At 41.0% G+C, this 14,721-nt stretch overlaps 1 protein-coding gene across 3 annotated transcripts in view; it reads left to right on the top strand.

Moving 5' to 3' along the window:
• Positions 1 to 14,514, top strand: part of ptpn11a (protein tyrosine phosphatase non-receptor type 11a) — a 37,628-nt gene extending 23,114 nt beyond the window's left edge. For 2 of the 3 annotated variants that reach the window (XR_007933873.1, XR_007933872.1), the window contains exons 15-16: positions 6,153 to 6,268; positions 11,061 to 14,514. Coding sequence is in view for 1 of the 3 variants with exons in the window: in XM_028824301.2 (XP_028680134.1) it covers positions 6,153 to 6,216 (64 nt within the window). In the remaining 2 variants the exon portion in view is untranslated. Of the gene's footprint in view, positions 1 to 6,152; positions 6,269 to 11,043 lie in introns of all 3 variants that reach the window. The other variant, XM_028824301.2, reaches the window with a different exon arrangement.
• The last annotated feature ends 207 nt before the right edge of the window (positions 14,515 to 14,721 follow it).

Raw genomic sequence — 14,721 nt, 5'->3', positions numbered from 1 at the left:
TGCCAGCCTTAAATCTTAACTCTCTCAGATTCCTCATGTGGTGTCTCACTGTCCTAAAAAGTGGTCTGTCATTGTACAGGGTGGCGCAGGGAAACGGGACATTTTCACTTGACATTCAATGCATGAATAAACACTTTACAAAATATATTTAATGATGAAATGTATTGTACCAGATATGCAATTAATGGTGGAAATCAATATTCATTGAAGATGTTGTCCATTTCTCCATATACTGTATCTCACCAAAGTGAGTACACCCCTCACTTATATCTTTTCATGGGACAACACTGAAGATATGACACTTTGACCCAATGTAAAGTAGTCCGTGTACAGCTTGTATCACAGTGTAAATTTGCTGTCCCCTCAAAATAACTCAACACACAGCCATTAATGTCTAAACTGCTGGCAACAAAAGTGAGTACACCCCTAAGTGAAAAATGTCCAAATTGTGCCCAAAGTGTCAATATTTTGTGTGGCCACCATTATTTCCCAGCACTGCCTTAACTCTCTTGGGCATGGAGTTCACTAGAGCTTCACAGGTTGCCACTGGAATCCTCCTCCACTCCTCCATCACGGAGCTGGTGGATGTTAGAGGCCTTGCACTCCTCCACCTTCCCCACAGATGTTCAATAATTGGGTTTAGGTCTGGAGACATGCTTGGCCAGTCCAGCACCTTCACCCTCAGTTTCTTTAGCAAGGCAGTGGTGGTCTTGGAGGTGTGTTTGGGGTCGTTATGTTCAGTTTCCGAAGGGAGGTGATCATGCTCTGCTTCAGTATGTCACAGTACATGTTGGCATTCATGGTTCCCTCAATGAACTGTAGCTCCCAAGTACTGGCAGCACTCATGCAGCCCCAAACCATGACACTCCCACCACCATGCTTGACTGTAGACAAGACACACTTCTCTTTGTACTCCTCACCTGGTTACTGCCACACACGCTTTACACTATCTGAACCAAATAAGTTGATCTTGGTCTTATCAGACCACAGGACGTGGTTCCAGTAATCCATGTCCTTAGTCTGCTTGTCTTTCTTGTGCATCATCTTTAGAAGAGGCTTCCTTCTGGGATGACAGCCATGCAGACCAATTTGATGCCGTGTGTGGCGGGCGTATGGTCTGAGCACCGACAGGCTGACCTCTGCAGTAATGCTGGCAGCACTCAGACATCTGTTTTCAAAAGACAACCTCTGGATATGACACCGAGCACGGGCACTCAACTTCTTTGGTCGACATGGTGAGGCCTGTTCTGAGTGGAACCTGTCCTGTTAAACTGCTGTGTGGTCTTGGCCACCGTGCTGCAGCTAAGTGTCAGGGTGTTGCCAGTCTTCTTATAGCCAAGGCCATCTTTATTTAGAGCAACAATTCTTTTTTTTCAGATCCTCAGAGAGTTCTTTGCCATGAGGTGCCATGTTGAACTTCCAGTGACCAGTATGAGAGAGTGAGAGTGATAACAGCAAATGTAACACACCTGAGACCTTGTAACACGAACGAGTCACATGACACCGGAGAGGGAAAATGGCTAATTGGGCACAGTTTGGACATTTTTCACTTGGGGGTGTACTCACTTTTGTTGCCAGCGATTTAGACGTTAATGGCTGTGTGTTGAGTTATTTTGAGGGGACAGCAAATTTACACTGTGATACAAGCTGGACACGGACTACTTGACATTGTATAATATATAAATGTATTTGTATAATAAATTGAATAAATTTAAATTGTAATGAAATAAAAATACAGCAAGTTCAAACATCCCATTTCACAAACGCTACTCCTAATTAAGTACTTCTCTGATGTAAGAATACAGCCCAGTGCATAATTGTGTTACTATTAGTGTGAAGTTCAGCTGAGCGATTATACAACCTAACCTTCACATATTGTAATCTGGATTATGGTACATTACAAAAAGGGTTTTCATTTTATTTCAGATATAATGTGTTTAAGAAGTTCATGTGAGTGTAAACAAGTGTAATGATGTAGGAGGGGTTGTGTGCTGTGGCCTGGTGTGTGTGTGGTCAGGGGTTTAAACTGGCCAATTGTGAATTTCCCCTTAGGGATTATGTATGTATGTATGTATGTATGTATGTATGTATGTATGTATGTATGTATGTATGTATGTATGTATCTATGTATCTATCTATGTATCTATCTATCTATCTATCTATCTATCTATCTATCTATCTATCTATCTATCTATCTATCTATCGTGCCTTTCATGTCTGTCTATCTATCTAATCTTGCCAACTACGCTATCTAACTAACTAACTAACTAACATGGTAGAGAGTCCACTTCCTAGCCAGTAGTTCCGTGGTTAAATGACGTGTATGTTGCCTTCCTTCAATCAACATACAAAACACATTAGCCTATTAAACCCAGAGGAGTCGCAGTCAGAAGTACCGGAAACTAAGGAGTCGAAGTCGAAGGATTTATCTACGGACTCCACAGCCCTGACCGTAAGATCTGGGGATCTCGGAGGCCATGGAATGTCACCATTGTGTAAAATGACGCACCTTCCAAACAAATCGTCGAATAGCTGCCATCGATTGTCGGGCAGTATGCAAAGTGACTCCAACTGGGGGCTTCTCTTTTTAAGGCTGAACCCGTTTCTTCAAAAGTATGCATCCAAGTTGTAATCTTATGAGCAGATGGGACAGGATCATGACGTCCCAACTGGTAATGACGCCGAAATTCCCTTTGCACAGCAGTCACACGATTACCATTCCTATAAAAGGCCTTCACAGTGAATGCTCATTGCGCACTACTCCACTGCTCCATTATAACTAATGGCAAGGGGTTCTAAACGAGGTCATTTTGGTCCCAAACAACTGCTGATGCCACAGGGTCGCCAGTACCTTGTTCCAACATTTCACCGTTTCCCTGCGCCACCCTGTATATAAACATAAAGTAAAACATATTTGCAGTATGAAAAGAAGCTGGAGTAGTTCAGACCATCAAGCACTTGGCTTAACTCACGGACAAGAAGAGAACCTTATTCCCTCATTGCATTATTTGTTAAGGATGTTTATTTTTGTTCATTTTTATAGGATGCGGCTGTCATGTTTTGCACTTCTTGGGTTTTCAAATCCCCTTCCAAACTCACAGCCTGAATTTCATAGGAGTTTATGCATAACCAGCTGTCCAGTGCTGTGCAAATTCATTTACTTCCAGAATGTTGCGGATGACTTTGGGGGACGAGCACTAACTCACTAAAGACCTTAAGTGAAAACTGCACCACAGCCACATATGAAGTAGACAAGGGGGAAACAAAGTAAACTTCTAACGTTCTACTTGGCTGTGTATAATTTGTGTTCTGTCAGTGTTGACTCCCAATTTCCAGTCTTCTTCCTACAGTGTGCTTGCTTGCCACCCACACATTTTACTCGCTCCTACTTAAAGCATGCGAGAATTCAGTAATTGATAAATATATTGTTACATTTGCAGGCCTGTTCTAGTGAGAAGGATGTGAGGACCTTGCCGTATGTACAGTGTGCATTACTTTAAAAGCAAAAATGAAAGTACCAACACTTTCTTGGATTATTGAGAGTTGTCTAGAATTACATTATTACTTACATTTAAGATAATGCAGCCTTGTCAGACTTGGACAGCATACAAGCTTTGGCAGATTTGTGGACAACGAAATGTAATGTCCGTAAATGTAAAGTATTATATGAAGGACTTAAAAATGTGAGGTTTTATACACAGTGGGTGGTCTGAAAATCGAGAATCCCATCTTATGAGAAGGATTTAGGAGTCGTAGTGGACTTGACACGCTCAGCTGACAGACAGTGTTCAGAAGCCATTAAGGAGGCTAACATTTTATTATTATTATTATTATTATTATTAGAATGTCAGGTTATATAGAACCCCAATGTGTGGAGTACAAGTCCAAGGATGTTCTGCTGAAGCTTTATAACGAACCGGTGAGGTCTAAGCTGGAGTCCTGAGTGCAGTTTTGGTCTCCAGGCCACAAAAAGGACATAGCAGCACAAGAAAAAGGTCCAGAGAAGAGCGACTAGAGTGACTCCAGGGGATGAGTTATGAGGAAAGATTAAAAGAGCGGACCTGATTGAAATGTTTAAAATCAGGAAGGGAATTAGATCGAGACGGTGACTTTAAAATAAGTTCATCAAGAACACGTGGACACGGTTGGAAACTTGTGAAGGGTAAATTTCACACAAACATTAGGAAGTTTTTCTTTACACAAAGAACAATAGACACTTGGAATAAGCGACCAAGTAGTGTGGTAGACAGTAGGACTTTAGGGACCTTCAGAACTCGACGTGTTGTTAATTTGGAGAAATTAAGTGGATAGGACTGGCAAGCTTTGTTGGGCTGAATGACCTTTTCTCATCCAGATTGTTAAAATGTTCAAACACCCATAGTCCAGTTCAGGGTCACGGAGGGGGCCATAGCTTATCTCCATAATCCTGGGCACAAGGCAGGAAATAGCCGTGGATAGGACACCAGTCGGTCACATGCCCCACTCACACTTGAACTCTGAGAGGGACAATTTGGAATCTTTAAACAAACTAGTACCCTAAGTTCTTGTCAATAAGCCGCGGCTTATCTAAGGAAAAAAGTTGTGAAAATGAAAAAATAGAATATCGGCTTATACATAAGTCCGGCTTATACATCCATCGCGGGGGTTGCGTTCCAGAGCCACCCGCGAAATAAGAATATCCGCGAAGTAGAAACCATATGTTTATATGGTTATTTTTATATTGTCATGCTTGGGTCACAGATTTGCGCAGAAACACAGGAGGTTGTAGAGAGACAGGAACGTTATTCAAACACTGCAAACAAACATTTGTCTCTTTTTCAAAAGTTTAAACTGTGCTCCATGACAAGACAGAGATGACAGTTCCGTCTCACAATTAAAAGAATGCAAACATATCTTCCTCTTCAAAGGAGTGAAGCAAACAAATCAATATGTCTGTTTGGCTTTTAAGTATGCGAAGCACCGCGGCACAAAGCTGTTGAAGGCGGCAGCTCACACCCCCTCCGTCAGGAGCAGACAAAAAGAGAGAGAGAGAGAGGGAGAGTTTGTTTTTCAGTCAAAAATCAATACGTGCCCTTCGAGCTTTTAAGTATGCGAAGCACTGTGCAGCATGTCTTTTCAGGAATCAGCTTTACAAAAGATAGCAACGTGAAGATAATCTTTCAGCATTTTTAGACGAGCGTCCGTATCGTCTAGGTGTGCAAACAGCCCCCCTGCTCAATCCCCATACGTCAGGATCACAGATAGTCAGCGCAAGAGAGAGAGAACAGTAAGCCGGGTAGCTTCTCAGCCATCTGCCAATAGCGTCCCTTGTATGAAATCAACTGGGCAAACCAACTGAGGAAGCATGTACCAGAAATTAAAAGACCCATTGTCCGCAGAAATCCGCGATATATATTTAAATATGCTTACATATAAAATCACAATTTAAATGACCGCTACGCGCTCGTGTTGACTCGGCGACGCCCAGAGCAGAAAGAACGCGCTCCGGCCACTCCAACCGCGCCATGCGGGGAGTGAGAGAGACGGCAATATCTCACACTCTCTCCCCCCTTAAAGAAATTAAATGGGCGCGAGTGAGACCACTGACCTCCCTCCCTTCTATTAGTTATAGGTTATAGTACGTTCGGCTTATCCATGAGTCCGGCTTATCTATGATACGATTTTATTTTAAAAATTCGTATGATTTTTGGTCTCCGGCTAATACATGAGTCCGGCTTATAGACAAGAACTTAGGGTATGTAAAAATCAGAAGATCAACTCCTTAAAGTAAGTCGGCATGTAATTTAAGGTGCTTATGATTTTGCAATTAATTGGATTAGTGATTTAGCAACATTAAGGACTGCATGTATTTTAAACTTCACTAAGAGGATACTGTAATCAAATTTGTTAATGTTCACTAATAGACAAGTTCAAGACTACAGGCCACAGTTTTCAGAAAGATTTAGGGGACTGCAAATTCATACGGTGTTTTTCTTGTATTAAGTTAAAAATTGATTTTAAATTCATTTGTTTTTAATATTGTATGTTTTGACTGGTAAGCTACTGTATATATGGTCTCGCATCCAAAAATGCTTGCATTTTTCTAGCTGTTATTTAATTCAAACCAAACCTGAGAACTATTCAGATTTTGTTATTTTATTTTTTCATTACAGTATAAGAGATGACAACTCTAGGGTGTATGAGAATGTGGGGCTGATGGCACAGCAGAAGAGATGAGGTTAACCTTAATTAATGTTCAAATTGAATGAAAAGGTAAGTGTATTATTTCGTCAGTCTTTATTAGTATGGTTTCTTCTGAGAATGAGGATCTCTCTCCAATGACTGACATGTATATCTTGTATTTCAACTTTAAAACAATTCATATAAAACATAGCAGTTAGGGCAGCACGGTGGTGCAGTGGAAACACTGCTGCTTTGCGTCCCAGGTCCTCCCAGTGTCCGTGTGGGTTTCCTCCAGTTATCCCAACACATACAAGTCAGGTGAATTGGCAATGCAGCAGTGTATTTGGTGGATGTGTGTGTGTGTGTTTGCCCTGCGACTGGATTTGTACCTGCCTTGTACCCTGTGCTTGCTGGGATAGTTTCCAACACCCCCCCAGAACCATGGTCTGGATTAAGCGGGAAAGAAAAGGACATAGCAGTTGTTCTTGCCATCATGCACACGTGTTTGTGCAGTCTCTGTAAAAAGTATTCACCCCCTTGGAAGATTTCACGTTTCTGCTTTGCACCCACCCTCACCATAACTTATCGTCTATGAGGAGGAGCAAAAGCTTTAGGTTCGTCAGAAATTTTGACCTCTGGTTTTCAGGCCTTTAATGACCTCTTAGGCACGACCATCAGCAGTGTGTCTGTCTGTGGAGAGAGTGTTGACCTTGTTGAGAGGTTTACTGACCTCGGCAGTGACATTCATGTCTCTGGTGACTCTTCCTATTAAGTCAGTAGACAGACTGGGAGAGCATGGGGGGTCATGAGGTCACTGGAAAGGGGTGTGTGGCGCTCCCGATATCTATGCAAAAGGACGAAGGTCCAAGTCTTTTGAGTCCTGGTGCTTCCTGTTTGCGAGACATGGATGCTATCCAGTGACCTGAGACGAAGACTGGACTCCTTTGGTACTGCGTCTTTCTGGAACATCCTTGGGTACCGTTGGTTTGACTTTGTGTTGCTCATGGAGTCCTGAATGAGGCACATAACCTGCATTGTGAGGGAGCATCAGTTACGGCACTACGTCCATGTGGCGCATTTCCCCGAGGGTGACCCGGCTCTTAAGATCCTCATTGTTGGGGACCCGAGTGGCTGGACCAGGCCAAGAGGTTGCCCACATAATGCCTGGCTGCGGCAGATATAGGGTCATTTTCAGAGGGTGGGACTGGGCCGCGTGTCTGCCTGGGGGGTTGCAAACCGGGATCCCGAGTTGTTTCGTCATGTAGTGGGTGTGGCAACACACTGTACCAACTTGAGTTGTTTCAACGATCTTGCCGTTTTAGGGTCCCCAGATACCAAAGACATCAATATAATGGGTTATTACCTGTTATGAGAGGACGCTGTGCTGATTAGTTTTTGAGCCAAATTGTGCAAGAGAAAGAGGCACTCTAGAGGAACCCTCAAATACCGTAATTCTGCAATGAATTATGAATTCTTCTCGTCAATTGCAATTGTAGTGACCTATTTTATGATCAGTAAAAAGGAGCACCAGAGTGGTAAATAATTGCAGAAATGTTAAAGAAGAGTTCAGGTAACTTCATTGCTAGGGTGCAAAGCCTACTGATGTTCACATCCTAATTTTTTCATTATATTTTAATATCGTGGTGGATTATTATTTATTTATTTATTTATTTTTTACACTAATCAGAAAAAAGACTTAAATGTCAATGTGAAATCAGTTCATTACGTGGGTTATATCAGTTACAAGTATAAAATGTCAAATAACACTGCACAACAATGTTTTTGCTTCTTGAACACTGTTGGGTGTTTCTTATAGATTTTTGGGTGCTGATCACAAATATCACATCAAAATGTACCCATCACGTACCGTTTCAGTTTTGTCCAGATTTTTTCTTCTATTTGTATCCAAACATTTTCACTCCCGTAAGTTACTTCTCAACAACGGTTTGTGCAGTCTGGGCATGTCCAGGGATGGAATCAGGCCAGGTTGGAAGCTGTTCTGTGGAAGTTGACACCCTGGGCAGGTCTGAATGAGCTTGACACTGTCTCAGCATGCAGTAAAGGTGGCTGGCATACACCGATCCTGCTCATTTGGTTAATAGCGATAGTCAGTGTGTATGTAGAGTATCAGTATAGTAAAGTATAGTATCTGTAGCAATATAACAGTAAGTAAGCTTGATGCTATAGATGTTTTGGTGTCGGGCGATATGTTTCGTTAATGTTGTAACAGCCACGATACATTCTGCTATATCTGTGGCGAATATACACTTACGCCTCAGAGTCATTAGATGACTGCTGTTGTGAAGAAAGCTTATCATCTGTATTTCGGCTGGTGATCAAGACAAGGAATGGACGCCTCACATTTGCTGTGCGACATGTGCTATCAGTCTGAGAGCCTGGCTCATAGCACTCAAAAGACGATGCCATTTGCTGTTCCGATGATATGGCGAGAACAGAAAGACCATGTGACGGACTGTTACTTCTGTTTGACTAATGTGTCTGGTTTCTCTGCCAAAAACAAGAAGTCAATTGAACATCCTAATCTGCCTTCAGCAATGAGATCCGTGCCACATGACGACAGTCTTCAAATTCCGAAACCACCAGAGGATTGGACCTTAGACGAACCAGATGAAGAAACTGCAATGCCAGGTACTGACAGTGACATTGACACGGATTTTGAACCGTGCTCATCAGGTGATCCACATCTGGTAACGCAGTCCGAATTGAACGATTTGGTCAGAGATTTGGGTCTGTCAAAGCAAAAGCCAAGCTGCTGAGTTTGAGACTGCAGGAATGGTGTTTGCTGTCACCAGGTACAAAAATGTCTGTGTTTCGAGGCCGACACCGTGATATAACGAAATTTTTTGCACAAGTCGACAGTCTCTGTTTCTGTTATGACATTGAAGGATTGTTCTCAGCCATGGGTTATGATCAGAACAGAAGAGTGGCGTCTTTTCATTGATTCATCAATGTTAAGCCTGAAAGCTGTTCTGCTGCACAATGGCAACGTTTATCCTTCAGTCTCTGCTGGCTATGCAGCACACATGAAAGAAACGTATGAGAATATGGAACTGTGGCTGAAGCACATCCAGTAGAGCAGGGACAACTGGAATATCTGTGGAGATCTTAAAGTCATTGCTCTGTTACTAGGACTGCAGCTCAGCTATACAAAGTATTGTTGTTTCATCTGTGAATGGAACAGCTGTGCCAAAGAGTCGCACTATTCTCGACAGAACTGGACACTCTGTAAAAAGTTAGTTCCAGGACAGAAAAATGTGGCACGTGAATCGCTTGTCGACCTGGCAAAGATATTTTTCCTCCTCTTCACATAAAACTGGGACTCATGAAGAATTTGCTGAAAGCACTGAACAAGGAAGGCAAAGGTTTTCATTATTTAAGACAGATGTTCCCAAGAATAACTGACGCCAAGATCAAAGAGGGCATTTTTGTTGGCCCCCAGATCAGACATGTTATGAGTGACAAGCGGTTTGAAGATCTGTTAGTTGGGCCGGAAGAAATTGCCTGGAAAGCCTACAAAGACGTTGTTGACAATTTTCTGGGCAATTACAGAGCCACAAACTCCATTCAGCTGGTAGACAAACTTCTCAAAGCATACAAGACAATGAAGTGCAACGTGTCACACAAGATTAATTTCCTCCACTCACACTTGGACTTCTTCCCCGCAAATCTTGGTGCTGTCAGTGATGAACACGGTGAAAGGTTTCACCAGGACATCGCTACGATGGAGAGACGATACCAGGGCGACTGGAATCCGTCAATGCTTGCTGACTACTGTTGGACACTGCAACGTGATGCACCAGACATTGAATACAAAAGAAAAGCAGGAGCAAAACACTTTTAATTCTGTTGAATTTAATAGCTTATGCGAAACATAAACGTGACTAAATACGTTACTGTCAGTAAACATATAAATGTCTATTTCTCAGAGTTCCTACGTGATGCAGTAAAACCAAAATTATATTTGTGCACACCCAGTAGGTATCTGTCACAATCAGCAAAACAGGAAGCAAGACTTTTCAAAAAAATTGTTGTGCAGTGTAATGATACCAAACATATATATGTAGGTTTTAAAATAAGCCGATTTAAATTGTGACAAAAAAATGTGACATAAAAACGTCACATAAAATTGCTGCACTTTTAGCCTTTTATTTATATATATATATATATATATATATATATATATATATATATATATATATACACTCACACATTAGTTGTATTACTCAGCTTTGCCCAATATATTTTGTAAGGCTATAGTGCCGTCACTTAACTGGGTTTATCAGAAGTCCTATGCAACTAAATGTGTACTTTCTCTGTATACAATATTTGTTTTTACTGTTTTGTTTTTATTATTGTTGGCAGGTTATGTTTAGTAATGGTTAAGGCTTTGGACTTGACATCCCAAGGTTGTGGGTTCAAATCCTACTACCGACACTATTTCTCAGAGTTCCTACGTGATGTAGTAAAACCAAAACTATATTTGTGCATACCCAGTAGGTACCTGCCACAATCTGCAAAAACTTTTCAGGAAGCAAGACGTTTCAGAAAAATTGTGTGCAGTGTAATCAATCATGTAACCATCCATCCGTTATCCAACCCGCTGAATCCTACGGGGGTCTACTGGAGCCAACGCTAACTGCTTAATGAGGACCTTGAATTTTCGTACAGCGTCCTCAGGGTGTTTCCGGTTCCTAGCCTCAGTATTCTTGTAAGTGAGGTGTTCAAATACCTTCCTCAGAATTTCCACGTTTTTTTGTGCCCCATATGGTGCTGTCGTCTACTGTAGAGGGTGACTCAGCAGTTATGGTCCAGAATTTGAACTCATTTTACTTTTCTTTTTTCTTTTCTTTATTATTTTAGGAGCCTCTTTTTTTTAGATTGTTGTAAATTGCTGCATAAATCTTCAGAAGTGATACAAGAAAGCAGAAAATGAAGACTGAATATTGAAGGCTTGGAAAGCTTTTTGTATGGTGTTAACCCTTTCATTATTCTGTTTACTACATGTTTTTATCCTAAATGGAGAGAACAATATTCTGTATGAAGCCTGGTCCTTCTAATTTCTCCTGTGAATATTGTATCCGGGAACTAAACTGCACTCATCGAAGGGCAGAGGCTGTGAAATCTTTTTTTTTTTTTTTTTTTTTTATGAATAAGTGTATATGTTTAACAAGTTAATTTGAAATCAGCCAACTTGCCGCGTGTCTATGAACAGTGTTCTTGGAAGTGAAAACAATTCCTTTTTTTCAGGATAACATTGTGTGACAAATATTAATCCCATTCCTTAATAGTTTGTTTTATTGCCTCTCGGAGTATATGCAAGTTAAGTCTGGAAAATTCAACTTTGCCTCAACCTAAGAAGGACATTTAAGCGGTTGAAGGTAGTTTGTTTTCCCAGTTTTGGGTTATTTTTCAAAATGATTAAGACTTTGAATAATAATGAAGGTGATATTATTTTCATCACCCAAAAGTTGCATAACATATTAGTTTACAAGATGACTTCCTTTTTAGAATGTTTTTCATTGTTTGTGTGTCCCCCCCCTCCCACCTTCGCTACAAAGCTCGATCTCAAGTCTAAAGTTTTAAGGATTAGAGGATGCCTCAGGTGGCTTGGTTATGAAGAAAACCGCACTTGCACGTTAAGAGGAGCTGTTCTTCTGTACGCTGGAGCAGGAGCCTTGGGTTTATGAATGATTAATACTTTAGAGTGGACAAGGACGTACGCGCAGAGTTAATAGCGGTGACGCAGGAGTTTTAAAATCCGTTTTTGTGCTTCGTCAGTGTCTCGATTATGCCTGAAGGAGGCAAAATATAACAGGCCCAGCTATTGCCACACACCAAATAAAGAAGAAGAATGCCTGGGTTTATTTTGATTTAAGTTTTTAAAGATTTATAAATTCAAAAGAAAAAAAAAAACAGGTTTTAGCAATATGAACAAAGCAGGCAAAAAAGAAACTTTTTTTTTTTTTTTTTTTTACCAGATTAGCCTGAGTATTAACAGTATTGTGTTGGAGGAAAAAGATGCAATTGTGTTTGGTTGGATTGTGAGAAAGCACAGCGTCCAGGGTTTGCTTGTGCCAGAACGTTCACTTTATTTAAATTTTAAGCAGACGTTTCTAAAGAGGACATTGAGATGAATGTACAAAAGCAGTAAATGACTTGGGACTTGTCATGATGCATATAGCAATGATAATATGGAGGTGGGTTATAGCCAGGGTGTGTACAGTATTAGGCTGGGTTGGAATGTGGTAGAATATCGTGGCAAGTTTTATTTTTTGTTTGATGATCCTCACTTTTGTATTTTTAAAATTCTTTCTGTTTTTGCTCCTGATGTCAAAAGCCAAGAGGTAGTTTATCTAAATTACTTTGTTGGACAAGGCTGCCGCTAATAGTTCAGCAGCGTCTTTCTTTGGGCATATGTGACATTTTGGTTTTCTAATGGAGAACCTGATCATGGAATATGAAGCATATGTTCAGTTCCTTGTGTTTACCAATGTCCATATAGTTCTGTTAGGTTCAGCACAATGAAGTGGGCCTTCAGTGTTCACATCCGCCTTTTACATGGGCCTCCCTAACTATAGCTGTCCAACTGTGCTTGTAATGATTTTCTTTGTTCTGCTGTACATTGAGGATAAAGTTGTTTCCCCCTAGCTATCTGCTGACGTAATTTACTTGAAAAGTAACAGCGTACAGACTTCATTAGCCTTTGTGAAGATGATTCAGAGCTCAGTGGAAATGGGATAAAGAACATGGTTAGTCAGTTATTTTCCATTTAAAAATGACAGTTAACAGGAAATTTGCCTTTTAATGCTGGCATGTGTCTTGCGTGAGTTAGGTGAATTGGCTCTACTGCAAGTGAGCGTGTGTGTGAGCCCTGCAGTAGACTGGCATTTTTGGGTGACGACTTCTTTTAACTACATTAAGAAAGAAACCGACACAAACTCTAAACATGACTTATACCATAATGTCTATATGCATACCTGTGATGGCCTGGCACCCTTGTGCCCTCTGCCAGCACATACCCCCCACCCCACCTGTGACCCTGGTCTGGGTTGAGCAGATTACAGAATGACAGGACAGAAACACATTTCAAGTAATAGCCTTTCTTTTTGTCGCTGAAGTGAAGGAGGATTATTGGATCTGTTTTCGACAAGACTTTGAATTTACTTGGAATGTATAAAGTAACAATGTCATGTCATAGTATTTGTCAGAGCAATAATTTTAACACCGATTGTATTCTTTGATCTTAACTTGTTTTGCCGGTGGAGACACAAGTCTTGTCCATTTACTGCAGTATAGTTATCACAGTTTTTTTTTTTGTAGTCTCAGTTTCTTCTTCCCAGCATGCATTGCTGAAGACGCATAAATTATACACATATTCCGTATTTTTTCTTCTTCTTCCTCTACATTACATACATCAGGAGGCCTTCCAATTAGTTGTGAAGCTTCTTGCTTTCCCTGCTGGTTACGGTTCTGCTTAATTACGCGCTCGAAACTGTAGATGTCTAGACTACAGTTTTAACACTAACCCGTCTCGCCAAAATAATTATAAAAAAGCCTTGTTTCCTTTTCTATTAGCCATAGGGTAGAATCTGTTTCAGTCAGAGCTTTACCTCTAAAGCCGTCAGCTTTGCTGTAGTAAATGTTACTACTACCCTTACCATGAAAAGTATCCCCCTCAACCCCACATATATATTAGTATGAGCATTTATTATCATTATTCATCTAACCGTTGGCCTGATCTATGAATGATTTCAAGGTGGATTAGAATGAGCAGAAGCAGTCCCTAGTCCAGTGTAAGATGATTGATTATAGTGGTTCACATCCACAGAGACTTGATGACTCCCATTCTATTTACCGCTAGGACTCACAGGCCTTACATTCCATCGCACTCACCTACTTTCCGCTCTACTATGCCTTGAAGGAATAATATGATCCCTATTTATTGCCCTAACAATGTGATCTGCTCAAAATTAAATAATAATGTTTTCCTCAGCACCTCTCCTATTATTAGCCCTTTCAGCTTGCGAAGCAGGACTTGGTCTTAGTCTGCTTGTAGCCACCTCCCATGCACAGTCAGGTGATCCTAATCGGGCCCTGGCTTTCTTATGCAGTATGTTTAATATTTTACAGACAATTGTATTTCTATATTATGATTATGATCATGCAGAATGCTTACTAACAGTCTGTGAACCAGCCTTGTGAAATCGAGGCTGCTAACAAAGCCAGACTTCTTTACGACAGCTGAAACAAATCCAGAAAGTGTTCTTTTACTGTGGGAACGTTTTTGCAGCTTTCCTTTAATGGATGAAAAATAAAACGTTACTTAATTAAGTCTGTGAAGTGTTTAAACTTGGGATGACGTCACTTTGTATCGCCCAGGGTTGACCTGTATGTGCCCTTCCGGCCTGTTCGGTGCGCCAACTTCAAAAATCTGCACCCAAGTGACAGATGTCAGTGGTGGGGCCGCTACTTGAAAGCTTGATGTAGAATGTGACAGCAGAGTTCACTGGTTTTGTGTTTTTCTCACGAGCCCACGTT

This window comes from Erpetoichthys calabaricus, chromosome 18 (genome assembly GCF_900747795.2).
Source record: "Erpetoichthys calabaricus chromosome 18, fErpCal1.3, whole genome shotgun sequence".
NCBI classification, from domain to species: domain Eukaryota; kingdom Metazoa; phylum Chordata; class Cladistia; order Polypteriformes; family Polypteridae; genus Erpetoichthys; species Erpetoichthys calabaricus.
Note: the sequence above shows the minus strand (reverse complement) of the source record. Positions and strands in the feature narration are given on the sequence as shown.